The 24,921-nt window shown below is 65.4% G+C and overlaps 10 protein-coding genes across 10 annotated transcripts; 6 read left to right on the forward strand and 4 right to left on the reverse strand.

The window, feature by feature from the left end:
* Positions 1 to 208: 208 nt before the first annotated feature.
* Positions 209 to 4,304, forward strand: AMSG_11063 (WD repeat protein 19; the record flags this gene model as incomplete). Its single annotated transcript, XM_013897488.1, has 2 exons — positions 209 to 2,398; positions 2,443 to 4,304. 2 exons carry the CDS (start codon positions 209 to 211, stop codon positions 4,249 to 4,251), a joined length of 3,999 nt encoding a protein of 1,332 aa, XP_013752942.1. The 3' UTR covers positions 4,252 to 4,304.
* A 1,423-nt stretch (positions 4,305 to 5,727) lies between these two features.
* AMSG_11065 (nucleolar protein 10) lies at positions 5,728 to 8,004 on the forward strand. Its single transcript, XM_013897489.1, has one exon. It carries the CDS (start codon positions 5,750 to 5,752, stop codon positions 7,985 to 7,987), a length of 2,238 nt encoding a protein of 745 aa, XP_013752943.1. The 5' UTR covers positions 5,728 to 5,749; the 3' UTR covers positions 7,988 to 8,004.
* A 5-nt stretch (positions 8,005 to 8,009) lies between these two features.
* AMSG_11066 (uncharacterized protein) lies at positions 8,010 to 9,359 on the reverse strand (the record flags this gene model as incomplete). The annotated part of the gene is made up of 2 exons (XM_013897490.1): positions 8,010 to 9,130; positions 9,188 to 9,359. 2 exons carry the CDS (start codon positions 9,357 to 9,359, stop codon positions 8,034 to 8,036), a joined length of 1,269 nt encoding a protein of 422 aa, XP_013752944.1. The 3' UTR covers positions 8,010 to 8,033.
* A 446-nt stretch (positions 9,360 to 9,805) lies between these two features.
* AMSG_11067 (tRNA Delta(2)-isopentenylpyrophosphate transferase) lies at positions 9,806 to 11,103 on the forward strand (the record flags this gene model as incomplete). Its single annotated transcript, XM_013897491.1, has 2 exons — positions 9,806 to 10,984; positions 11,035 to 11,103. The coding sequence occupies 2 exons, from the start codon at positions 9,806 to 9,808 to the stop codon at positions 11,101 to 11,103; spliced, it is 1,248 nt and encodes a 415-aa protein (XP_013752945.1).
* Positions 11,104 to 11,132: 29 nt separating this feature from the next.
* Positions 11,133 to 13,130, reverse strand: AMSG_11068 (uncharacterized protein; the record flags this gene model as incomplete). The annotated part of the gene is made up of 1 exon (XM_013897492.1): positions 11,133 to 13,130. One exon carries the CDS (start codon positions 13,128 to 13,130, stop codon positions 11,133 to 11,135), a length of 1,998 nt encoding a protein of 665 aa, XP_013752946.1.
* A 759-nt stretch (positions 13,131 to 13,889) lies between these two features.
* On the forward strand, positions 13,890 to 15,252 carry AMSG_11069 (uncharacterized protein; the record flags this gene model as incomplete). Its single annotated transcript, XM_013897493.1, has 2 exons — positions 13,890 to 14,096; positions 14,237 to 15,252. The coding sequence occupies 2 exons, from the start codon at positions 13,890 to 13,892 to the stop codon at positions 15,191 to 15,193; spliced, it is 1,164 nt and encodes a 387-aa protein (XP_013752947.1). The 3' UTR covers positions 15,194 to 15,252.
* Positions 15,137 to 16,399, reverse strand: AMSG_11070 (RNA exonuclease 4; the record flags this gene model as incomplete). The annotated part of the gene is made up of 2 exons (XM_013897494.1): positions 15,137 to 16,255; positions 16,301 to 16,399. 2 exons carry the CDS (start codon positions 16,397 to 16,399, stop codon positions 15,212 to 15,214), a joined length of 1,143 nt encoding a protein of 380 aa, XP_013752948.1. The 3' UTR covers positions 15,137 to 15,211.
* Positions 16,400 to 16,902: 503 nt separating this feature from the next.
* On the forward strand, positions 16,903 to 20,991 carry AMSG_11071 (uncharacterized protein). The gene has a single exon (XM_013897495.1). The coding sequence runs from the start codon at positions 17,499 to 17,501 to the stop codon at positions 20,964 to 20,966; it is 3,468 nt and encodes a 1,155-aa protein (XP_013752949.1). The 5' UTR covers positions 16,903 to 17,498; the 3' UTR covers positions 20,967 to 20,991.
* Positions 20,992 to 21,188: 197 nt separating this feature from the next.
* AMSG_11072 (uncharacterized protein) lies at positions 21,189 to 21,787 on the forward strand (the record flags this gene model as incomplete). Its single annotated transcript, XM_013897496.1, has 2 exons — positions 21,189 to 21,319; positions 21,521 to 21,787. Exons 1-2 carry the CDS (start codon positions 21,206 to 21,208, stop codon positions 21,785 to 21,787), a joined length of 381 nt encoding a protein of 126 aa, XP_013752950.1. The 5' UTR covers positions 21,189 to 21,205.
* Positions 21,788 to 21,828: 41 nt separating this feature from the next.
* AMSG_11073 (endoplasmic reticulum metallopeptidase 1) lies at positions 21,829 to 24,550 on the reverse strand (the record flags this gene model as incomplete). Its single annotated transcript, XM_013897497.1, has 2 exons — positions 21,829 to 24,371; positions 24,404 to 24,550. The coding sequence occupies 2 exons, from the start codon at positions 24,548 to 24,550 to the stop codon at positions 21,846 to 21,848; spliced, it is 2,673 nt and encodes an 890-aa protein (XP_013752951.1). The 3' UTR covers positions 21,829 to 21,845.
* Positions 24,551 to 24,921: the final 371 nt, after the last annotated feature.

Consider the following 24,921-nt stretch of genomic DNA (forward strand, 5'->3'; position numbering starts at 1 on the left):
CCCCCCTTACGCCTTTCCCGCCCGACCTGCTTGGCCTTTTCCGCTTTCCCGCCGAACCTTGTCTCCACCCCACACCCAACCATCACACACACACACACACACACACACACACACACACACCACCACCACCATGCAGCGCGTGTGGTCCCTCACGGCAGCCGACCATGGTGTAGGTGCTGTTCACGCTGTGTGGTCTCGCAATGCAGCTATGGTGGCCTCGGCAGGCCCCAACTCGTCGGTGTACGTGACCGACCGGCACGGCTCGCGCCTCGGCGCCTTCCACGTCTCGGGCGCGGTGGTGGCCATGGCCTTTGACGCCGACTCGGAGACGCTAGCGGTCATTTCCGACGGCTCGCGAGCTATCAAGTTCTGGAACTCGAACACCCGCTCCACTTCGGAGCTGGAGACCAAGATGAAGGGCCTATCGTTCATGACTTGGGCCGCTGCGGGTGCTCTCCTTGCCGTCGGCACCGTCAAGGGCAACCTGCTGCTTGTCGACCGCATCAAGGGCCGCCTCGTCCCTATTGTCGGCAAGCACACCAAGACCATCACCCACGGCGCGTGGTCGACTGACGGTGTCCTTGCTCTCGCTGCCGAGGACCGCCAGGTCACCATCTCGTCGCCGCGCGGCGACACGGTCGACTCGATGATGTTCAAGTCGCCGCCGCGCCTCCTTGCCTTTGGCGCCCGCAAGGCCGGTACCGGGTCGGCCTCGGCATCAGCTGCCACAGCCCTCTCCACCCAGCCGACACTCTCGCTCGTCATCTCGGACGCCGTCGTTGTCCTGCAGGACGTCGAGCTCCATGCCGGCGCCGTCGGAACACCGACAGAGCTCACCTTTTCGTCGGCATACGGCCCCATCGCCGCCTACGCCTGGCTCGCCGACGGCTACCTCGGTGTCGGTTTTGAGCGCGGCCACTTTGTGGTTGTCTCCACTCATGCCAACGAGCGCGACTCGGAGGTCTTCTCCGAACAGCTTCACTCGTCGTCGCTTGTCGACGTGGCGTACTGCGAGGCGACTCGCGAGGTGGCCACCGCCGGCGACGACGCCATCGTTGTCATTTCTCTCGCCTCATGGTCGGTCACGCATACCATCTCGCTGCCAGAGCTCACAGGCTGTCTCCGCTCGCTGTCGTGGGCGCCCAACGGCCAGCTCCTCACCGTTGCCACCAACCGTGGCGACGTCATCACCCACTTGACGCAGGTCCCGGTCATCGGCGCCGCCCATGGGACGCTGCTGGCCTCGCTAGCTTCGCTCCGCGAAATCGCGCTCATCCAGACGCACAAAGAGTCTGGCCTGCCCACGCCCGTCGCCCGTGCTTCCGACCTCCCGCCGGACGCGCTCTTTCTGCCGGGCCCGCGCCTCGCTGTAGACCACGAGCCGGCGCTCCTTGCCCTCGGCCCACGCCACCTTGCCGCTGGCTCGAACAACACGCTGCGCTACTACGACTGGGCGGCCTCGCCGCCGGCTTTGGTCATGGAGCGCGACTACGTGACCACCATCGAGCGGGTGGTGCTCAACGCATCGCACGCCGCAGTCCTTGCTGGCCGGCGCATCTCCATCCACTCGCTACTCTCGCCGAACGCGCCGGTTCTCTCCATTCCGGAGCGTGGCGATGCCAATGTCACGTGTGTGGCGCTCTCTGAGCAGTTCCTTGCCTACGGCACTGCCGACGGCGGCATCCACGTCGCCTTGCTCGGCGCCGATGGCGTGCCGGCGTCGGTAGCCCAGTACGCGCTGCCGGCGGGCGTCACCGCGCTCTACCCCAACGCTAACGGGACGCGCATATTTGTCCGCGACGACTCGGGTGCAGGCCATGTGTACAACCCGGTCAACGATGCGCTTGTTCCAGTCCCGCACCTCCCGCGAGTGCTCAGCGGTGTGCTGTGGGACCAGAATGTCCTTGATGACCTTGACGCCGTTCAGGACTGGGGCGTCTTTGTGGCGTACGATGCTGACATCGCCATAACCTATGCTTACTTTCCACTCACCGTTCAGGGCGCGACGGTCGAAAAGGTGGCTGTCACCCACTTGCCGCGTGGCCACGTTCCAATGCTCCTCCGCTCCGGCTCGCTCGTCACGCTCTCGGCGTCCGGCACGCCTGCGCACGTTGTCCTCGCCTCGCACAACGCGCTCGGCGCCGACGCCGCTCCGCTCGAGGCCTTTGAGCAGAACCTTGCGCTCGGCCGGCTGTCGGCGGCCTGGCGCGCTGCGGTTGCGCTCGACAACGTCGAGGTGTGGAACGAGCTCGGCTCGGTGGCGCTCGCTCAGCTCGATGTCGAGCTCGCTACCCAGGCCTACCGCCAGATCGGCGACGCCGGCATGGTGCTGTCGCTCGAGGGCCTGGCCGATCTGGAGGACCGCTCGCTGCTCGCCGGCTACGTCGCCATGTTTTTGGTGACTATGACCGCGCGCAAACGCTCTTTCTCGCCTCGACCAAGCCCAAGGTTGCTCTCGACATGCGGCGCGACCTGCTTCACTGGGATGCTGCGCTCCAGCTCGCCACCACGCTCGCGCCCAACGCGCTGCCGGGCATCTGCAAAGAATACGCGCAGCAGCTCGAGTTCAACGGCGAGTACGAGGCTGCGCTCAACATGTTTACCCGCGCCGCGCCTGGCCCGCCGCCGTCCGGCACCGAGCCAGGCGCACACACTTCAGCCTGCGAGGCCGGCATGGCCCGGTGCACGCTGCGGCTCGGCGACCTTTCGCGTGGCCTCCAGCTTGTGCTCGGCTCCAACTCGCCGGCGCTCTGCCGCGACGCCGGCGCCATTCTCGAGTCGATGAAGCAGTACTCGGATGCGGCGGTGGCGTACGAGGCCGGCAAGGTGTACGACAAGGCCGTCGCCATGTACCTAGTCACCAAGTCGTTCGACGCTGCTGGCAAGCTCATGGAGCATGTCAAGAACCCACAGCTCCACCTCAAGTACGGCAAGGCCATGGAGGCGCTCGGCAAGTTCAAGAAGGCCGAGGCCGCGTACGAGGCCGCCCGCGACTGGGTCGGCGTCATCCGGGTCAACCTCGACAAGCTCGACAACCCATCCAAGGTCCTGGCCCTCGTCCGCTCGACCAAGTCGGCCGAGGGTGCCATGCTTGTGGCCGAGCACTGTCGCAAGGTCGGCGACTACGCGTCCGCCATCGAGTTCCTCCTCCTCGCCGACTGCCGCGAGGAGGCGTACAACCTCGCCGACCGCGAGGGCCAGATGGACACGTACGCGTCGCTCATCGGCAACTCGGGCACCCGTGACGAGTATGCGGCCGTCGCCAAGTTTTACACCGCCGTCGGTGACTCATTCCGCGCCGGCCAGTTCTTTGCCCGCGCCGACGATGCCCGCGCCGCCGTTCGCTCGTACCTCGCTGCCAACACCGAGGAGGCGCTGCTGGAGGTCATCAACTATGTCGGCAAGCTCCGCGACGACGTTCTCATTCATCTCGTCATCGACGACCTCTCCGGAGCGTCGGGCGGCGAGCCGAAAGACCCCAAGTACATCTACTGGCTGTACTCGGCGCTGGGCAACTTTGACAAGGTCGCCGATGTTGCCGTCCGCATTGCCGCCAACGAGCAGGAACTCGGTAACTACCGCGAGGCGCACCTCATTCTCCACGACGCCGCCACGCTGCTGCGCTCCAAGGACATTTCTGTCCCGCACCCACTCGCCCGCGCTCTCATGCTTGTCCACTCGTACTTGCTCGTCAAGTCACTGGCCAAGATCGACTCGTCGCGGGTCCTCGGCGCCCGGATGCTCGTCCGCGTCGCCGCGAGCATCTCCAAGTTCCCGGCCCACGTCGTCCCCATCCTCACCTCAACCGTCCTCGAGTGCTACAAGTCAGGCCTCAAGCGGAGCGCGTTCGAGTACGCCACCATGCTCATGCGGCCCGAGTACCGCACCAAGCTCAACGACAAGTACCGCAAGCGCATCGAGGCCATCGTGAGGCGGCCAGACAAGTCCGAGCCGCCCGAGGAGACCTCGCCGTGCGGAGTTTGCGACGCGCCGCTCGCCAACTCAGATCTCGACTGTCCGTCGTGCCGGTCGGCGCTCCCGTTCTGCGTCATGACCGGGACCCACATCGTCCGTGAAGGCTTGTGTCTCTGTCCGCACTGCGCCTTTGGTGCCCACAAGTCGATTGTCGCCAAGGGCCTTGTCGCCAATGGCGGCGCCTGCCCAATGTGCGGCAACACGTCCGAGCCGTCCGAGTGGCAAGTCCTCAAGATGGAGGAAGCCCGAAGCTGGGTGCAGGAGTGGGTGCAGTAGTGCGAGGGCTAAAGGCTGTGGAGGCGTATGTATGGTCCGAGACTGGCGGCGGCTACAGCGGGATTTCGGTCTCGGTCAGCACGAGGCCAAGCACCTTTTCCTCGGCGGCGGTCGACGCGCCCGAGCCGACCATCGACTGCAGCGTCTTGGTCATGGCCGGGCTTCGCTTAGCCTCCTCGATGAGCTGCAGCATAGCCAGCCGACCGTTGAGGTAGCGGATCGTGGCGAGCGAGTCCGGGTTATCAGCGAGGTCCTGCGGAAGGAAGCTCCAGTCGCGGACGACGTCGATGGTGTAGTGTGCAAACGGCGCCCAGCTGGAGGCCGACTCGACGAGCGCGCGTGCGTATGCCGAGTCGAGCGTGGCGTACCACGCACCGAGCGCGCCCGCAATCCGGTCCATGCCGCGCCGCATCATAAACTGCGTCACCTCGCCGTGCTCCTTGTGCCCGTCGATCGTCCTCGCGCGGATCGAGGTCACCACCGACGGCGCGTAGGATCCGGGCTCCTGCGCAGCGAGCAGCGCGGCGCCTGCCTCTTCCGAGAGGTCAACTCCAAGCGGCCACCCCGCGATCGGGGCAATGGCCCGACTCTCGACGTGGTCCAGGACGCCCATGGCGGCAGCGGCCACCTTGCTCTCGTCCGACTCGGCCTCGGCCGCGATGCCCAGCGCCTGGTACCGCTCCTTGAGCAGCGGCAGCATCATGCCTAGCACCTCGTTGGCCCCGGCTTGTGCCAGCGCGTTGAGCAGGTAGTCAACGCCAAGGAGCGAGACACCGACGTCGCCCTCCATCAGCGCGATGACCTGGTCGAGCGTCTGCTGCGGAGGGAGCGGGCGCCACGACTCGGCCACGTAGCCAAACACCATACCGGCCACCATCTCGTGCTCGGGCGACTCGTTCGTCCACGTCGCAGTCACAATCTCCGGGCCCAGCTCCTCCATCGCCGTCGCCAGCTCGCCGGCGTACTGCTTGTCCTCGGCCTCCTTTGCGCTCCGCGCCGCCGTCATCCATGCGATTGCCGGCTGCGGCGCCTCCTTCACCGCACTCACCAGAGCATCCACCTGGCTGCTTGCCCACCGACCATGCGCCATACCCAGCACTCTGCCCAATCCGCCAGTCAGTCGCAGCATTCTCTACCGTCTTGCGTTGAGTGTGGCCAAGTTGACCAGTGAGTCGGTCTGCCAAATCGACCAATTGCCCGATCAACAACTCGATTGTCGCGTCGTCATGGCACGCCAAGACAAAGCCTCCCCCCCCCCCCCCCCGACCGCCACGCCTAATCGTCACGCCAAGTCTACCATGCCAAGCCAGCCAGGACCTTCCGCTGCGCCCTGCCCACCTTGCCATATCGCCCGATCATCAAATCCCATCCCCGATGCCCCCCCCCCCCCCCTTATCGGCCCTGACCCAGCCCCTGATCAGTCCTTGACCAGTGCGCCATCCATCCATCTCCACAACCACAGCTCGCACTCGACTCGCGTGGCTGAGTAACAGAGGCCATGCACCGGGTGGCTACGCACAATGAGACCAAGGTGTACAATGTGTCTGCAGGCAAGTCGCTGCCCGAGTGGCTGAGTGAGGCCAAGGGCAGGAGCCTCAAGCGGGACACCGAGTTCCGCAACCGCATCGAGCTCATTCAGGACCTCGACTTTCCGTCGGCGTCCAACGCGCTCAAGCAGTCGCCCGATGGCAAGTTTCTGGCTGTCACGGGCGTCTATCCGCCGCAGTTTCACGTCTACGAGCTGGCCATGCTCTCGATGAAGTTTGAGCGCCATGTCGATGCCGAGATTGTCGACATCCTGCACCTCTCCGATGCGTGGCACAAGTACGTCCTCCTGGAGGTCGACCGCTCGCTCGAGTTCCACACGCAGGGCGGCCGGTACTACAAGACCCGCATTCCCAAGGCCGGTCGCTCGCTGGCGTACAATGAGCTCAACTGCGATCTGTACACCGGTGCCTCGGGCCCGGACGTCTTTCGGCTCAATCTAGATCTGGGGCGGTTCATGAAGCCGCTGGCGACAACCGACTCGCGCGGCATCAACGTCGTCCGCTTCGCCTCGCGCCATCAGCTGATTGCTACTGGCGGCGAAGAGGGTGCGCTGGAGATGTTCGACACCCGGTCGCAGGACAAGGCCGGGCTCGTCCAGGTCGGTGCGTACGTCGCGTCCGAGTTGGGGCTCTCGTCGATGCCGGGCGTCTCGTCGGTGACCTTTAAGGAGGACGGCCTGTCGGTGGCGGTTGGCACGACGTCAGGCCAAGTGCTGCTGTACGACCTGCGATCGGCCAAGCCTTGGCTCATCAAGGACCACCACTACGACGCGCCGATCAACTCCATTGCCTGGCACGGCGCAGAGAACACGTCCAACATTGTCTCGTCGGACGCCCGCACCATCCGGGTCTGGGACTACCACGACGGCGAGCTGATGGCGTCGATTGAGCCGGACGCACCCATCAACTCGTCGATTGTGCTCAACCACGACTCGGGCCTCATCATGTGCACCGCCGAGGCGCCCAAGGTACAGGTTTACTACATGCCGGGCCTCGCCCCGGCGCCCGAGTGGGCCTCGTTCCTCGACTCGCTCACCGACGAGCTTGAGGAGGGAGGCGCCGACACGGGTGCCATCTACGACGACTACCACTTTGTGACCGAGAAGGAGCTCAAGGACCTTGCGCTGAGCCACCTCATCGGCACCCCGTTTCTCAAGCCGTACATGCACGGCTTTTTCATGGATACCCGCCTGTACAAAAAGGTCAAGTCTGCTGTCAATCCGTTCGAGTACAAGACCTGGCGCGAGGGCGAGATCCAGCGGAAGATCGACGCCGGCCGCTCGTCGCGCCTGGCCTACCAGTCGAGCAAAGATGCTGTCAAGGTCAACAAGGCATACGCCCGCCAGATCCGCGCCACGCTCTCCGACAAGGCACTGGCCAAGCGCAAGGCCGAGCGCGGCCTGGTGGGCGTCGACCAGGAGACCCCGCTTGACGACCCGCGCTTCAAGCCGCTCTTCTCCGACCCGCGCTTCTCCATCGACACCGACTCGGACCACTACCGCAGGCTGCATCCCATGGCTGCGGTGACGGCCAAGCCTCTCGACATCCACGACGACTCCGACTCGGAAAACGACGACAACTTCCTCGAGTCGTTCCGCAACACCACGCTTGCAGACTTTGAGGGCTCGTCGTCGGCAGACCTCTCTGCTGGCGAGGAGGCCGCCATTGAGGCTGCCGAGCGCGCGCGGGCCAAGGCCCTTCGTGCAGCGTCGGCCAAGCGCAAGCGCGCCGCCAAGGCCGCCAAGGCTGCGCCGTCCGCCGACGGCGGGCAAGGGCCCAAGCTCAAGGCTGCCTCGGACGCGCTGGGCGTCTCGGCACACGAGTTCTCGGGCAAGGCGCCCAAGTCGACCGGCGACATCTCCTTTGCCTCGCGCCTCAAGTCGCGCTCTGCGCGTGCCGCTGCCACAGATTCGGACGACTCATCCTCGGCGTCGTCGTCGTCGGGCGATCCCGAGGCCGCCATCCGCCGCCACCGCAAGCGCCGCCGCACAGGCTCCAAGCGCGTCGGCAACATCACCTCCTCGTTTGCCGTCCACGAGCAGGTCAAGCAAAAGTCGGCGTCAGAGCTCGAGCAGGACGAGCACCTCAAGGAGATGCGCACCCGCAAGCGCCGCGGCATCCGCTCTCTCAACCTGCCCATGCCGCCCACCCTGGCTGCCGAGCGGTACCGGTACCGCGCGCGCAAGTAAAGTCGTCTGCCATGCCATCAGCTATCGCAGCGGGGCCTTTATGCCATCATTGCAAGTGGTCGGCTGGCTGCCGCGAGACACCCACCGCGAGGAGATGGACAAGATAGCCGAGGACGGCCAAGAGGCAGGTAAAGGCGAGGATAGGGTGCTGAACGAGCGACGGCGACTCGCGGGAGACGATACGGAACGCAAACTGCCACACGTCGGCGTAGTACGCGTACGGCCGGAACGACTCGCCGCCAAAGACATAGAGCGCGTTATCCGACGCCACCATCGAGTGCTGGTATCGCGCAATCGGGTAGCGCTCCGGCTCGCGGGCCCGAGCCCGCTTCCACTGCTTGGCGGATGCCTCGGGATTGTCGCGCGAGCCGGCCTCGACCAGCGACCACGATTCGCCCACGAGGTCAAACGCCCAAAGGTCGCCCATGCACGTGCACGTGCCCGGCTCGCAGTCGGCCCCACCAAACACCATCATGGCCGATCCCAACACCGCGGCTTGGTGGTAGTAGCGGGCCGCCGGCCGCGGCTCCGCCGGCGCGGCCACAACCCGCCAGCTGCAACTCTGGATGTCAAAGATGTGGACGTCGTCCGAGAGCCCGCCGCCGCCGCCGGCCTTGCCGCCAAACAGAACCAGGCTCCCGTCGCGGCCGGCGACAAGCGAGTGGCCGAAGCGCGCCGCCGGCGCCGTCGCCGCCGCGCACTCGAGCAGCGTCCACTTGCGGCTTGCCACCTCGTATCGCCACAAATCAGCTTGTGGCACAGCGTTGCCGTTGAGGCCGGCCGCAGCGCCAGCCTGGACCTGCGCCTCGTCAAACGCGAGGCCGCCAAAGACGTACATTGCACCATCGACGCCGGCCGCCGCGTGGTGCCGGAGCTTGGGCCCGGGCTCGCCCTCCAGATGCTCCCATGCAAATTGGCTCCCGTCGTCCGAGATGACAAACATCCACACGTCCGAGAACAGCGCACGCGCGTCGTACGCCCGGATCGATGCCCGCGCCCCACCGTCGTCACCGCCAAAGAACAGCCAAACGTCCTCGCCCGGAATGTGGGTCAGCGTCGCTGCCATTCGCGCCTCGGGCACCCCATCAGCCGACGACGCCTTGAGCGCTGCGACCTGCGCCGGCGACGGCGACGGCGGTCCAACTCCCGCCCCCGCTCCGCTCCCGCCGCTGGCTGCGCTCGCGCTCGCGCTCGCTCCACCTTTGCGCCGCCGTTCCTCGATCAGCTCGGGTGACGGCTGGACCCGGACCCACGCGCCACCCTCGATCGAGTACCGCCACGTGTTGGAGATGTAGTACGGGTTAGAGACGGCAGCCTCATACGCGTAGCCGTGGGTGATCCACAGCGACGCCGTCTTGTTGTCAAACAGCATGTCCGCGCCATACCGCACGTGTGGGCCCGAGCCATCCCGCGACGTTGGTGCCAGCTCCCTCCACTTGCCAGCTTCCGGCCCCACCATCAGCACCCCGAGGAGGAAGCAAGTCACCGCCGTCGCCGCCACCACCCCCACCAGCTGAGCACACACCACAGGATTGACGCCCATACGACACGTCCGCATCTGCACCTCGCGCACCCGCCGCAGCATCCCTCCTCTGGTGCTGCTGTTGAGTTGAGTGACAAGTCTTGACGCCCCTTCACCCCCCCCCCCCCCCCCCCCTCCTCCTCAACCACCAACGATTAACCAACGACAAAACCCAATGATTAACCGACGGCAGAGCCGGCCAACCACCAAAGCCCAATCAACGACATTAGCCATTGCTCTCCCCCACCACGCGGATCACACCACACCACGCCCCGTCAGGACTCACCTCCAGCCCCATGCGGAGGATTATCGTACTCACAGGTGCCACCGGCTCATGCAAGACAGCGGTGGCTACTGCTCTGGCTCGCAGACTCCCGCAGCTGTCGTCGCCGCTCCCAGTCGAGCTCCCGCGGCTGGTCTCGCTTGATGCTGTCCAGGTCTTCCGTGGCCCTCACATTGGCGCGGCAAGTCCGTCGCCGGAGCAGCTAGAGGAGGCGCCGACGGCGCTCGTCGCCTGTCGCGGGCTGGATGAGGGCGTCTCGGCTGGTCACCTTGCTGCCGAGGCGACAGAGGCGTGTCGCCGTCTCCTGGATGCTGGCCTCGTGCCAGTTGTTGTCGGTGGCTCGGGCTTGTACATGGACTGGTTCATCGACGGGCCGCAGGGCTCTCCGCTGGCGGACCCGGCTGTCCGGGCCCGGATCGAGGCCGAGGTCGCTGCTCGCCCTCAGTGGGAGCACTGGCTCGGCAAGGTTGCCGCAGCGTCGCCTCTCCGAGCCGAGAGGCTAGTCCGCGGCGACTGGGTCAAGATGCGCCGCGCGCTGGAGATTGTGGCATCGGGCGCTGCCGCCATCCCCGAGCCGCCGCGGACGCCGCTGGCGGAGCGGCTCGACGCCTCGGTCTGTGTCTTTAATCTACACTGGCCGCGCCTCGACCACCTGCGGCTTGTGGATGCCCGATGCGAAGACATGGTCGCCGCCGGACTACTCCCCGAAGTGCTCGACCTTGTGGTCGGCAACCGGGTCGGTTCCGAGTGGGCGCTGGACGTGCCGTACGCCGGGCCGCCGCTGGAGCCGGGCCACCACGTGGCGGCGGCCATCGGCTACGCGCAGAGCCTGCCGTTCCTCGCCAATCTGGTTGCCGATGCCAATGCCGGTGTCGCGCCCAAGATCCTCGCCAAGGCGCTGGGGAGTTTTGTCAAGGACTTTCAGGCCAAGTCGCGCCAGCTGACGCGGAAGCAGAACCGCTGGTTTGCCCGCGACGACTTTCTCTGGCTCCCGCTCGCGGAGCAAAGCCCCGATGCAGTGGCGGAAACCATTGCTCGTCTCGCGCTCAGCGATCTTGCCGACAGCGGCGGCCCGGCCAAAATGGCCGCCGCCCTCGAGGCTCAGGCCGCCGACATTGCTGCCGGCGCCGCGCCCTGGAAGAACTCTCCCGACGATCTCGCGGCGCTGCGCACGTATCAGGTCCGCCCGACGGTTCTCGGCTCTGCCGACGCGCGCGCCATGTTTGCCGACGCCGCCGTCAGACACGCGACTTTCCTCGACGGCGTTCTCGCTCGCTCTCGCTCGCCGCACACGTTGCAGGCGCTCCTTGATCGGTTTACGTGAGCGGTAGCACCCGTTCCTACTGCACCTGGCAGTAAAAGAGTGAGACTGGCCAGACGGCCTGATAGGTGGCGGCAAGACGGTAGACCGGCGTGTCCGAGTTGAGCGGGATGACCGTGTTGGCCGAGACCACCATGTACATGGCGACGCGGCTGGCGTCGAGGCCGAGCTCGAGACCGGATGGGTCGAGCATCTGAGCAACAAACTCGGCGTACTCGCCGGCGGTGGCCTCCGAGTCAGTGGCCACGACCGGATGTGCGATCTGGGGAAGGGCCGAGAGCGAAGAATACCCGTTGGGCACAGCGATGTCGACAGCCTCTTGGATGAGCATCCAGGCGTCGATGTGCGACGGCTGGAGGGCGAGGAGAACGACCGAGAACTCGATGATCGGGAGGGCGTCGACCGGCTGGCGCGAGAGCGGGAGGACCGCAAGCGGTGTGCTTGCGTCGAGGACCGAGTCGACCCGCTTCGGCTTGGGCTTGCTCGACTTGGACGCCGAGTGCAGCTCCGGCGGGTCGGGCGAGGGCGAAAAGGCGGCTCCGCGACCAAACGGAGTCCGCGCCAGCGTCTGGATGAGCTTGTCGCGCGAGGCCTCAAGCGCCGCTGTTGCGCCCGAGGTGTACGAAGACGACGCAATGATGGCCTCGGTGTCGGACCAGAGGTCGAGGCAGACCTCGTCGTGCTTGGTATCGAGCGTCACACCTGTGGGGAACTCTGATGGTGAGTAGGCAAAGGTGTACGAATACGTGTAAGTGTAGTCCGACTTGAACTCGATGCGGACCCGCTTGCCGGTCTGCGACCGCCGCTTGGTCCGCTTGGTCCGCTTGGCAAGCCGCGAGCCCGACATGTCGGTGATGCCAAACTGCGAGCGCGCCGGAGCCGGTGACCACTCTGAGTAGTCGGGCGACGGCGAGTCCGAGTCAGTGTACGACGATGCCGGCGGCGACGGGAGGACCTTACGCGGCCGGCCGCGCCGCCGCGGCAGCGACACCACTTTGCGGAGGTATTTGGACTTCTTGCGCCGCCGCCGCTCTTTCTGCTTGTTGTGGTAGTGCTTGTGGATGACCGGCTCGCCCGGCGGGAGGATAAAGACGCCGCCCTCGGCGAGCCGGCTTGCCGTTCTCGACGGGACGTGGCAGTACTCGTCTCCGATGCCCCACCGCGACGCGGCTACATACACAAGCTCGGGCTTGGGACCCTTGCGCGGTGGCTCGTCCTCGGCCCGAGACGCGCTCGTCCGCCGCGCCTGCTCGCGCCCGCGTCCACGCCCGCGCCCGCCGCGCCCGCGCCCGCGCCCGCGCCCGCGCCCGCGCCCACGTCCACGCCCGCGCCCACGCCCAGACCGCGAGCCCGGCCCGTGCAGCGGCTCCTCGAGCTCTCCGCGCTCTTCAGCGAGCGCCTGGAGAATGCGGGCCTGCGAGACACGGGTCGACTTGGTCTCGGCCTGCCGCTCGAGACCCTTGCGGACCGACTCCTGAAAGGCTGCCAGGTTGCCCGAGACCACCTTTTCGATCTTGGGCTGCATGCCAGACTCAAACTCGTCCACATCGCCCACAACCGTCTTCAGCAGCGCGTCCACCCGCTCGTCGGCCCGCGTCGACCGCTTCGATGGACACGGGTTGCGGCATGTCGGGCACTCGCGGTTGGCCAGCCGCAGCGACTTGCGGATGCATGTATCGCAGAATCGATGCATGCAGTCCTTGGCCACTGTGCACGAGTGGAAGAGCCGGAGACAGATCGAACAGGTGAGCAGCTCGGCGACTGCTGACCACGCCACCGTCGACACATGGTCCTCGTCCTCCACCGCAGTTCGCACGGCTCCCCACCGAAGCTGCACTGCCCGCTCCTGTGGGCTCAGTCCATCATCGATCCCAGCGCCCTTGCTCCCGCCCTCGCCGCCGCTCCCGCCGCTCCCCTCGCTGTTGTCGTCGACACCGCTGTCGTAGGATGACGAGTACGAACGGACGTCAAAAACCGAGTCGTCGAGGACAACGACCTCGGGTGCTTCTTCTGCCATGCCTAGAGTAAAGACCAGCCAAGAACCCTTCCCACGTCTGTTGCTTGCTACCACACTGCACTATGTGCTCAAACTGCTTCTCGCTCTTCTTGCCTACCGCGCTCCTGCTCGCCGAGCCGCCGCAGACAAATGGTGACGTTGGCGGTAATTCTTGCGCCAACAAAAATCGTTGTCGCCACCCTCGTTCTCCAAACCCCCGTGGTGAGACAGCCCACCAGCCACGACTGCGCCTGAACGGGCTCGCCTGTTCCCTCTCATCACACATGCCCTCTCTACAACGATACTCTTCCCCTCCCGCCTGGTTCCCGACTTCAAAAGCTCCTTCTTGCCGCCGTATCGCTTCCTTGCGCAATGGCAACGGCGCCGCCCTTTTTCGCCACTCACCAATAATTCCCCCCTTCTTTCGCGCGTGCCTCGAATGGCCAACAATCCTCGAACGTTCCAGACTCTTGCTGAGCTTCGCGGCGAATTGCTGCAGCCGACTTTTTTTTTGCCGCTCGTTGACACTCGCCCATCCGGCTACCATTTCCCCGGCCCTTCCCTTACATCCCTTGCGGCGCAGGCTCCGTCTTGTACCTACACTGCACCGCGCAGTGTAGCGCATGGATCTCTCCTCCTCTCGAACTCTCCCAACGTAGCCAAATCGTCCCTGCACCTCACCGCCGCCCTTGACCGGTACACACCAAGCGTGCCAGCCAGTCGCCGCTCGGCGACTGTCGCTCTTCAATAACCCCGTTCGCCACCTCACGCATTTATCGAATGGCGGATTCTGACGAAGCGACACCTGCTAGCGGAGCGCCTCAGTTGGGCGAGAAGCCCAAGCCTGGCGGCGGCAAGCCAAAGCCCAAGCCGCCTCCTCCTGCAACCAAGCCCAGGCCTGCTGCTCCTCCTGGCACAAGGCCCAAGCCTGGTGGCGGAAAGCCCAAGCCCAAGCCCAAGCCTCCTGCAACCAAGCCCAGGCCGCCCGTTGCAAGCCGTCCGCAAGCCAAGCCGGGTGCGACCAAGCCTACTAGCGACGGCGGCGACGGCAACGACAACGACAACGACAACGAGAACGACGCTGCATTGACGCTGCCGCTGGACTTGCTGACGACAACGGCAGCGAGAATGCTGATGCCGCCAACGACGACGACGCTACTCCCGACAACGGCAACGACGACGTAGACAACGGCGGTGACGCAGACGCAGACGCTGTCGTGCCCGCCGCTGGCTCTGGCTCCGGCTCCGGCTCCGGCTCCGGCTCCGGCTCCGGCTCGGCCTCGTCCGACAGCTCCTCCGACAGCTCCTCCGACTCGAGCTCGGACTCGGACTCGGACGGCGGCGACGAGAGCGAGCCGGTGGCGGTCATCCGGCCTGTCGACGAAGACGCGGACGAAGCGCCTGCGCCAAACATGGCTGCGCTGCTGATGGCGCCGCAAATGACACGTGAGCGTCGCGATTCGTCGCGGCTCGACGCCACCGAGGTCGACGCTCTCCGCGCCGAGTTTGAGTCCATGGCCGAGGCCGAGTCGGACGGCGAGGCTTCGGGCGCGGGCTCGGACGACGAGCCGTCCGCGTCGGCGCCAGTGTCAGCCCCGGCCACGCCTGAGACCAACAAGTCGCTGACCAAGAAGGAGCGCAAGGCTGCCGAGAAGGCCGCCAAAAAGGCCGCCAAGGAGGCCAAGAAGGCGTCCAAGGCCAAGGACAAGGCCAAGGCCAAGGAGCCCTCCGTCGAGCCGCCGAGCCCGGCCAAGCCTGCACCTCCGGCCACGCCGGAGCCCAAGCCTGGCAAGATCTCCAAGAAGCTCTGGCTCCAGGCCTACAACGACGTCCACCACCTTCCGTTCTTCCGCCAGCTGGCGACCGGAACCGTCGCCTTCAAGCCGCCCAAGGGCGCTGACGTCGAGATCGACTCGTCGTTCCGCCGCCTCTGGTGGCGCACAGAGGTCTCGGGCACCGATCTCTTCCACAATGCCGTCACCCACGTCTCCACCTTTGTCCCGCCGGGCCGCGACGCTATCGTCGCCGACCTCCCGCCCGGCTTTACCTCGACTGTCAACCGCTCCATGGCCAAGTACATGTAATGCAGCGCTACCCACAAGCTAGCCCTCCAGCGCCGCCATAAACTTGCGATCGCTCTTGAGCTTGCCGACAAAGCCGCGCTCCCACTCGGAGGCGTGTAGGACGTAGAGCTGGAGAGCGGCGCGCGCGTCCTCAAGCGGCGAGTGCGCCGCGCCCTGGATGGTGATGCCCAGCCGCTCGCGGACCAGATCCTGCAGCCGCCGCGCCTTGTTGACTCGCGAGCGGAAGGCCGGGTACGTCGACGTGTCGCGGACAAGGTGCGGCTTCGGGTGGATGCCGAGGACCCGAAAGTCGTTGTCCAGCGCGTGGCCGATCACAACCTTGTTGGAAATGAGCTCACGGACCTCCTCGCGAATCTGCTGCACGCTCCGTGCCCCGCGTAGCATTGCCGGCGTGATGCCCGACACAAACGTCCGGTAGTTGGTCACCGTCTCGGCTGGCTTCACGCACTCGCAGAAAAGCATCTTGCCCTCGGCATCACAGACGGCAACTTGCGCCAGCCGCGACTCGTCGCGGGTGCCCACCCCGACCATCTCGCAGTCGATAGCCACCACCCGCGACATCACCTGCGATACCCACCGGTCAAACCCGGTGGCCTTCTTTGGGCTACCGCCTCCATCGCTCTTGCCCGATCGCTTGCCGCTCCGCCCGCCCTTGAGCCCAAGCGACGCCTGCAGCTGCTTCCAGTTGCACGACACGCCGCCGCTACTTGCCGCGCTGCCTCCACCCAGTCTCCGCCCCGCCTCGGCGCCCAGCGCGCCTGACGACGACTCGGAGTCGGACCCGTCCACTATATGCCTCTTTGCCCGCTTGTGCGCGCTTCCGGGCTCATCGCTGCCCGTCCGCCGCTTCCGCTTCAGCACCCGCACTGTGGCCAACCCAGATCCGTTTCCCGTCTCTGACTCCTTGGCCTTGCTCTTGCTCTTGCTCTTGCTCTTGCTCTTGCTCTTGTCCTTGCCCTTGCTCTTGTCCTTGCCCTTGCTCTTGTCCTTGTCCTTGCCCTTGCCCTTGCCCTTGGCCTTGGCCTTGCCCTTGCCCTTGCCCTTCCCCTTCCCCTTGCCCAGCTGTGGCGCCCCAACCCATCCATCCATCCCACCGCCCGCCTCCACCAAGTCACTGGCCACCTCCTTCCCCTTTCCCTTGCCCTTGCCCTTGCCCTTGCCCTTGGCCTTGTCCTTGCCCTTGCCCTTGCCCTTGCCTTTGCTCATCTCAGAGAGCACAGTTACCCCCATTCGCGCTCATTCCCATCCCCATCACCGTCCCCATCCCCATTACCATCACCATCACCATCACTGTCCCTCCTCCGCCTCATCGTCGCGCTACTCACGGCACACTCTGCACGCGCGCCGTATCACGACCACTGCCCGAAAGTACTGCTGGTATCGACGCCAAGGGTGGCGGGTGCGCCTTCGCCCGCTGTTGCCACACCCGGGCCTTCGGGCTGTCCCGCTCTGTCCCGGCAGAGGCTTGGAGGGTGAGCTCCTGGCGCAAGCCAATTCCAGTGCCTGCCCACCCGCCACGCAAACTCGCCCATGCAACACACTCTACCTCGTTACACCATGTCATCAACTATAGTCGGAACGGCAACAACTCTCAAGTCCCCACAGAACCGCTTCTGGCACCCTTGCCGTCGCCAAGCGTTTGTGCGGCCCAGTGGTGCGTTTGCCGGGACAGCGGCTCACGGAATAAATCGGAGCGAACAAAAACGATTGTTGTTCTCTGCAACGAACAAATCAGTGGTTCAGCTACCTGTCTTCCGCTCTGCCAGCACGGACATTGTCCCGCTTCGCCAACGACAGACAAACACCCCCTCCCTACCAGCGCATCGACTCGCCGGCTATCCTCTACCATGCGTACGCACACCATGCTGCCGATCATCGCTGGAATTGTTCTCCTTGCCTCGCTGGCCCTTCCAGCGCTCAGCTGCGACATTACAGTTGCGGCTGGCGGCATTGATCCGTCGCTGCGGCCAGCTCTCGCCAACGCAGTCGCTGCTGGGCGTGACTATGTCATCTGCCTCCAGCCCGGCACTTTCCACTCGTGCGCCTTCTTTGGACAGGCTCCGCTCCTTGTCGACGCCTCGTACGACATCACCATCCGTGGTGCGGGTAAGACGTCGACCGTCTTTGATTGCCAAATCGATCCCTCCATCACGGCCTCGCTTTTTGAGCTGCGGCCCGCAGTCGACGGCGTGACCATTACCTTTGAGAACTTTTCCATTCTCGGCTTCAAGGCTGGTGTTCTCTCCTCGCTCTTTGACATCGAGACCACGGTCACCGGCTCCTCCTTTGTCTTTCCAACATCTACATGAAGGAAGGCCAGGTGACGGCCGGTAACACCTCTCCATTTATTTCGGCCGACATCCAGGGTCTCTCCTCCTCCATCACCATCGCCAACTCTGAGTTTGAGGACTGCTCGGCCGTCGGCTCCTCGGGCGTGGTCCGTATCTCGTCCGAAACCGCCTCGTCGGGCATCGCCCTCTCCGTCACCGACACCACCGCCACCGGCTGCGTCGGCAACGGCGGGCCGGGCTTCCTCCTCATCTACGGCTACTCGGGCGACACCAACCAGTGCACCATCAACGCCGCCGATGTCACCATCACCGACAACACCGCCCAGGCCTCGCCCTTTTCCGGTGCCGTCTTTACCCACGCCTGCTTCCTCAACCTCAACCGTGTGGTCATGGAGCGCAACTCGGGCCACTCGGCCGGGGCTCTCTTCGCCTCCATCCCTGCTCCGCTCCGGGCCGACCTCAGCGTTGTCGACTCGACGTTCCGCGACAACACCGGCCTCGAAGTCGGCGGTGCCATCACAACCTCGGCCTGGCTCAACGTCACTCGCTCTACCTTTTCCGGCAACCGCGGCGTCGAGGGTGGTGCCATCCAAACCACCTCTGAGTTCCCGCTCTTCGTGACCCACTCGACCTTTGATGCCAACACCGCGTCGGACGACGGTGGCGCCCTCTTCTCCTACGGCGAGGCCACTCTCCGCGATGTCACCATGAGCAACAACGTCGCCAAGTTTAAGGGCGGTGCCTTTGTCGCCGTCTCCGACTCGTGGCTCGAGGCTTGCACCATCACCGCCAACTCGGCCACCAACCACACCTCCGAGGGTGGCGGCATCCACTCGACCCTCGGCACCCTCTCGCTCTGGTCATCGAGCCTTACCTCAAACTACGCCGACCGCGGCGGCGCGATCTACTCGAACTCGCCCATCAAGCTCAACCAGGTGACCATGACAAGCAACTCGGCCCGCGTCTCTGGCGGCGGACTCTACGCCACCGGCGAGATTGCCGTCTCCCACACCACCATCTCCAACGGCGCTGCCGGCGAGGAAGGCGGCGGTGTGTGGATCCAGCAGGTCCGCGATGATGCCAACTTTACTTCGGTCGACATCACCTCCAACTCGGCCGCCGCAGGCGGTGGCTTCTACGTCCTCGGCTCGGAGCTCGCCCAGGTTCGCCTCATCGACGTCGCCATCTCGGATAACGAGGGCTGGCGCGCCCAGTCGGGCGCGCTTCACGTCGAGGACGCTGACGTCTACACCGCCAGCTCGGTCGTCTGCGCCAACAAGTCGCCGTCGTGCTCGCTCAACGTGTGGTGCACCGCACGCGCCCGGACAACCGGCCTCGCCAACGGATGCCGCGTCCGTGATACTTGCTCGCACGGCGCCTCCGTCTGCGCCAAGCCCAACCTCGGTACCGAGCCTTGCTCTGAGTGCTGGCCCGGATGGGAGGGCCCCTCGTGCGACATCCGCACAAACTGCGCCGCACCCAACTTTGGAGGCCAATGCGCGCTCGGCACCGTCTGCCAGCAGTGCATGCCGGGCTTCGCCTTTGAGGACGATCGCAAGGTCAAGTGCACTCGCTGCTCCGAGCTTCCGTTCCCGGCCTACGTTGCCTCGTCCGACGCCCCTTGTGCCGCCTGTGACCCGTCGTGCGCCTCGTGCGATGGCTCCTCCACACAGTGCACGGCCTGCGCCCCGGGCTACAACGCCCCGATGGGCCTGCCCGGCCCATGCCTGCCGCCCTCGCCGCCGCCGCCGCCGGCTCCCTGCCCCGGCGACATTGTCCTCGACGGCTGCGGTGTGTGCGGCGGTGACAACTCCACGTGTGCAGGATGCGACGGCGTGCCCAACTCGGGCCTCGCCGTCGACGTCTGCGGCATCTGCGGCGGTGACGGCACCTGCCCGCCCGCCGCCATCAAGGCATCGCCCAACACTGCAGCCGCAGCCGGTATCGGCATTGCTGCCACCGTCGGTGTCTGCTGCATCATTGCTGTGCTCGTCGTGCTGCTCATGCGCAAGCGCAAGCGCGACTACGAGAACACCATCGAGCACAAGCAAATGGTCGAGTCGGACCTCGCCCCGTCTGGCCGTGTCACCGTCCTCGCCGCAACCGTCGAGGACCTCGCCTACTGGATGGAGAACTACCCAGAAGACATGCCCAAGGCTCTCGACGACGTCGCCGATGTCTACGCCGACGCCATCGTCGCCGCTGGTGGCTACCTTGCTCGCCAGGACAAGACCGATGGCTCGCTTGTCGTCATCTTTGAGTCGCCCACCTCGGCCGTTCGCGCCGCCTCGCTCATCCAGAGCTCGCTCCTCGAGGTCCAGTGGTCCGCCGCCCTCCTCGAAGACAAAAAGTACCCGCCCAAGGGCGTCCTCTTCCGCGGCCTGCGTATCTCCATGGGCCTCTTTGAGTGCATCCCGACCCGCGAGTTTGATCCCGAGACCGTCCGCATGACCTACTCGGGCAAGGACTACGAGGCCGGCCTCATCCTCGGCGCCGCCGGTGCCGGCGGCCAGGTCCTCATGGACGCCACCGTGGCTGCCACCGCCATGCGTGCCGGCTCGCGCGCCGAGCACGTCGGAAACTACAAGATCGCTCCGCCCAAGACCGGCTCCCAATCGGGCTCGTCCGACGAGGTTGACGACGACTCGGACGACTCGAACTCTTCCAACCTTGAAGACGAAGAGCACGTGTATTCGCTCTTCCAGCTCATCATCGACTCGCTCGAGGAGCGCGCAGACATGTTCAAGGACCGTCAGCTCCGCGGCCTCAAGGCCACCCAGGCCTTTGGCTACGGCGGCGACGAGGCTCTCGCCGAAGCAAACCGCGGCGACAACTTTGACGGTGACTGGTTCGACTCGGGCGATGACCGCTCGTGCGAGGACGACTTTGACCGCCCGCCGCCCATTCGCCGCAAGCCTGCCCTGAACTTTGACGCCTCCGTCGCAGACGTTCTTCGCCAGCAGAGGACCAAGCCGGCGAGCAAGACCGCCGACGACGGCGACTTTGCCTCCAAGATGCTCTCGGCCGGCAACGCCGACGACTCGGGAAGCCGCGGCAGCTCGACGCTCTCGCGCGCCATGTCTACCCGCGGCCCGCGCATGATGCCCGGTGCCTCGGTCTCAAACCTCGAGATGTCGCTTGCCCCAGGTGGCATGGGCGCCTCGCGCGCGTTTGGCTCCATGGTCCTCCCGCAAGGCCAGGGCGCCGCTCGCTCCTCTACCCAGCCGGCCCCGCTTCTCTCGGCTGCCCTTGCTCGTGCCCAGATGGCCCGCCAGGGCTCGGTTGCCCTCGGCCGCCAGAACTCGTCTGCCATGCGCCGCCAGAACTCTTCCGCCATGCGTCGCCAGAACTCATCCTCCATGCGCCGCCAGAACTCCAGGGGCGGTGTCGGTGGCGGCGGCAACTCGCTCGCTGCACGCAAGGCCAAGCTCGCCCACAAGAAGAACCAGCAGCAGCTCTCTGGTGGCGCCACGCAAGTGTAGTCCTTAAACCCATTCATCATACCTCTCTCACCAATGTCAGACGCCAGACTTTGACAACTTTGACGTCCATGCACCCAGAACGCTGATGCGCGTTTTTGCGTCGCCAACCACCCGTCCAACGCGCGCCCGCCGTCCAATGCAACAGACGGCACTCGGCCACCGCTCACTCGCCGCTCTCACTCCCACTTGCGCTCCCACTCCCACGCCAACACTCCACGCCAAACGACACTCACGCCAGCATGTCGTTTATGGGCTTCTTCGGAGGCATGGACCTCGACAAGCCCTTTTACAAGTCCCGCATGTTCATTGGCGGCACCGTCGCCTGTATTGCCCTCCTTGGCGTTGAGTACTATGTACGCGGCAGAGGCCTCCTCCCCCTCACACACACACACACACACACACACACACACACACACACACACACACACACACACACACACCACCACCACCACCACCACCCATACTCACATCCAGTCGTCGCGAACATTGCCGGATCGGGGAATCGGGGAATCGGGGTCTACGGCCGGACGGATCAACTATCAACTGGCCGACAGATGGACAACTACGGGCCCAAGCGACTGACCCCCTCAGAGAGGGCTCGAGTTGAAGAGGAGGAGTGGGCCGAGGAGGAGGCGAGACTGGAGCGGCTCAAGGCCCGCGATCCTAACCTGAGGAACTACCTCAACCAGATGTCTTCGTCCTCACCTGAGGCCACGGCTACCCGCCCGACGCAAAGCATTCTCAAGGGCGATGTCGCCCCCATCCAAGTCCAGGCCGAGTCTACTGAGCCTCAGGCTGCAAGCGGGGCATCGACGAGCTAGCCCCCTCCCCCCCCCCCCCCCCCCCCCCCCCCGCCATGCGCCCACTTATCGGCGTTCATTACTGAACGCTCCTCCGCACGTGCTGCGAGACCCACGAGACAGGCACGACCCACGGCGGGAGACTGGCCTCAAACGCATGGAGCTGCGGCGTGAGCGCCTGTGAGTGGAAGGCGACTCCGACCGCAAGCCGTCCGCCCGCCCCAGCAATCACCATCCGGACCTCGAACACGTGCTGGCTCTCGTCCCTCTCCGGGCGGGCGCTGCCGCCGACGGCATCCGTCAGATAGATAAAGTACGCGCCGTTTGCAGGCCGCGCAGGCAGCGGGTCGGCAATCGACCACTCGACAATCTCGCGCTCGGCCGGAAGCTCAACCGTGAGCGTCGCGTGCGTCGTCGCCGCCGGAAACCGGAAAACGTACGCCACTCCACCCTCAACTGCGCTGCTGGTGATGCGGACAAGCTCCGGGTTCACAAGCAGCGGCACGTTGCTCGAGTCGACCGGCACAACCTGCCCACCCGTCACCATGTCCGCAATTGGGAGGTACCATGGCGCACAATAGACACGGCCCGCCGGACAAACAAGCGTCTCGGCTTTGGCCGCGTACTCGGCAAGGCCGGCACTTGTCCCGAGAAGCCATCCGATCGAGTTGTAGTCCATGACATTGAGCCAGAGCGCCGAGCCAGGCCCGTCGGCATCGTCGCCCAGCACGTGCTGTGCAAAGACTCGCTTCGGCCGAAGCTCGGTATACGGTGAGATGCGTGGGACAAGGAGAACACCCACAAGCGTAACGCACACCAACACGCACACCACAGCCGCTGCAGACACCGTCGCCCGCTTTCGCGCCTCGGGGTACGCCCGCCCAACCGGCGCAGCCTCCATGCCGCGCGCCTCGAGTACAAGCAAGGTGAAGACCGAACCGATGACCGCCACCGGCGCACCGACCGCCACACCCATCACCACGTCTGACGGCGCCGCGGTCCCGATCCGCGCCATGAGCGGGACAAAGAACTCAAAGAGACCCAGGATCTGCACCAGCGCCACCACAAGCGCCGGCACAAGCGCCGCAAGGTGGAGCGCGAGGTATCCGAGCGGCGACCGCTCGCACACTCGCGCCACCGCCGGAATCGCCAACGCCACCGCCGGCGCCACGAGCCCGGCCACCCACAGCGCAGGAAAGAACGACGAGCCCTTGTGGCCAAAGGTAAGGCCGAGGAGGAGCACAACCCACACCCCGCGCATAATGTCGAGTCCAGATGCCCGTCCTGCCACCGCGTACCGCCGTTCAGAGCCAAACAGCGCCGCGGCTAGCACCACGTTGGCCGCCAGCGCCGCTGGCACAAACAGCACCACCAGGAGCCACTGCGAGGCAAACCACGCCATGGTGTGCCCAAACAACGGTGCGCCGAGGGCAAGCACGCTTCCCACTACCGCTGGCGCAAGCATTGTGCCGAGCATCATCCCTGCAAGTGCCATCACGTCGCGCGCAATGTGCCGCAGCTTGCCGGTAGACGGCGCGCCAAGCTTGGCAGCAATGAGGGCGAGCCAGAGAGCCGCGAGTGCAGAGTGCAGCAGCTCGGCCGAGCGAAGCGTGTAGGCCACCGTCATGAGGCCGAGGACGTCGAAGAAGACCAGCGACTCGGCGTCCCACGGCGCCTGCTCTGCGGGCGACGGAAACTCGGCGCCGAGTGCAAGCAGCGTGCCGAGCACGTTGTCGCCGGCATGCTGGAGCGAGCCCTGAGTGACAAACACCTCCTGGTCAAGTGGCGTGTGGTAGACATAACCGTTTGCCACAAACGCCATGTCGATGCCCGGCAGCTCGCCGTAGTCGCGGTAGATGCGAAAGTCGGTGTCCGACGGGATGATGCCCGACTGGAAGATGTCCTGCGCCATCGAGTTGGCGTACGGATGCGGCGCGCCGTGGAGGTATGAGAGTGCGAGCCATCCGGCCCTCGGCCCAGTCTGAAACACAATCTCACGTCCGCCCGAGCCGGCTGCCTCGATGTTGAGAAAGCCGCGGAGGTTGGAACCCCAGCGGTGCTGGGTGATAAACGCATGCGCACCCTGCAGCAACGACTCTTCCGCCCCGTTGAGATTGACCACCAGCGGCGCCGAGAGAATCCCCGACTCCGCCACCTCGTCGGGGTACTCGGAAATGACCCGGACAGTCTCAAGCAGGATCGAGACGCCAGCGAGGGCGTCCGAAGCCGCCGGTGAGTGCAGCGCCGAGTCGTAGTGCGTCGAGAGGAGAAAGCCCGGCGCGTCGTTCTCACCGTCTGCCAGCGAGAGCCGCACCAGCACGTTGCTCACGTTGTGGTAGACCGAGGCAAAGCCCGAGATAAAGTCGAGGAAGAACGAACCTGACGCAACCTGGACCTCGACCTCCATCTTGATCCGCGGTGAGAGCCTCGGCGACGACGCCATGTTGGTGAGTGCCGATAGGATGTACGCCTGAGTGTGGACCTCGGCTGCGTCCGATCCCAGCAGCTTGGGCCCCAGCAGCGCCATTGCATGCAGATGCACTCTCGCGTTGCCCTCAGAAAACCTTGCTTGCGACCACGGAACCGACGCCGGCGACGAGGAGCGCTTGCACCAGCCGTCCCGGACCGATCCGACACCCCATCCAGCGCATCATGGGTCGGCGCCGCCGGAAAGTTGAACATAGGCAGCGGCGAGGGCAACAAAGTCGACGATCGCGCCACAAGAAGCGCCGCGAGAACAACAGTAAAGACAACCGCGAGCAAGCCGTCTGTCGCCAGCCGCATCTTGCTCACTCTCGGCCACCACCCGCTGGCCTCGCCCTTTCCAACCGCCGCCGGCTTGCCCTCATGGCTCACTCCAACGCTCTTGCTTGGCGAATAGTGGGTGTACTCAAGCCCAATGCCCTTGCGCTGCCGCATTCTGCTCGCGCTCTGCATGTTGTCGTCTTTGGATCCAGAGCGAGAGCGAGAGTGCAGTGGTCTCACCAGCACGAGTCCGAGCAGTGACGCGCCGGGCGCCGGGTGGTATCCCGCGCCGGGACGGACGCGCCCGGCCGTGACGCAGGAGGGGAAGGGGTTGATTTTAACCCGCTAAGGTACGGAGGAGCTTCTGCAGCGATCATCAGCGTGAGATGGGATGTGGGAGGAGTTCGGGT

Source organism: Thecamonas trahens (genome assembly GCF_000142905.1).
Source record: "Thecamonas trahens ATCC 50062 unplaced genomic scaffold supercont1.69, whole genome shotgun sequence".
In the NCBI taxonomy this organism is placed as follows: Eukaryota; order Apusomonadida; family Apusomonadidae; genus Thecamonas; species Thecamonas trahens.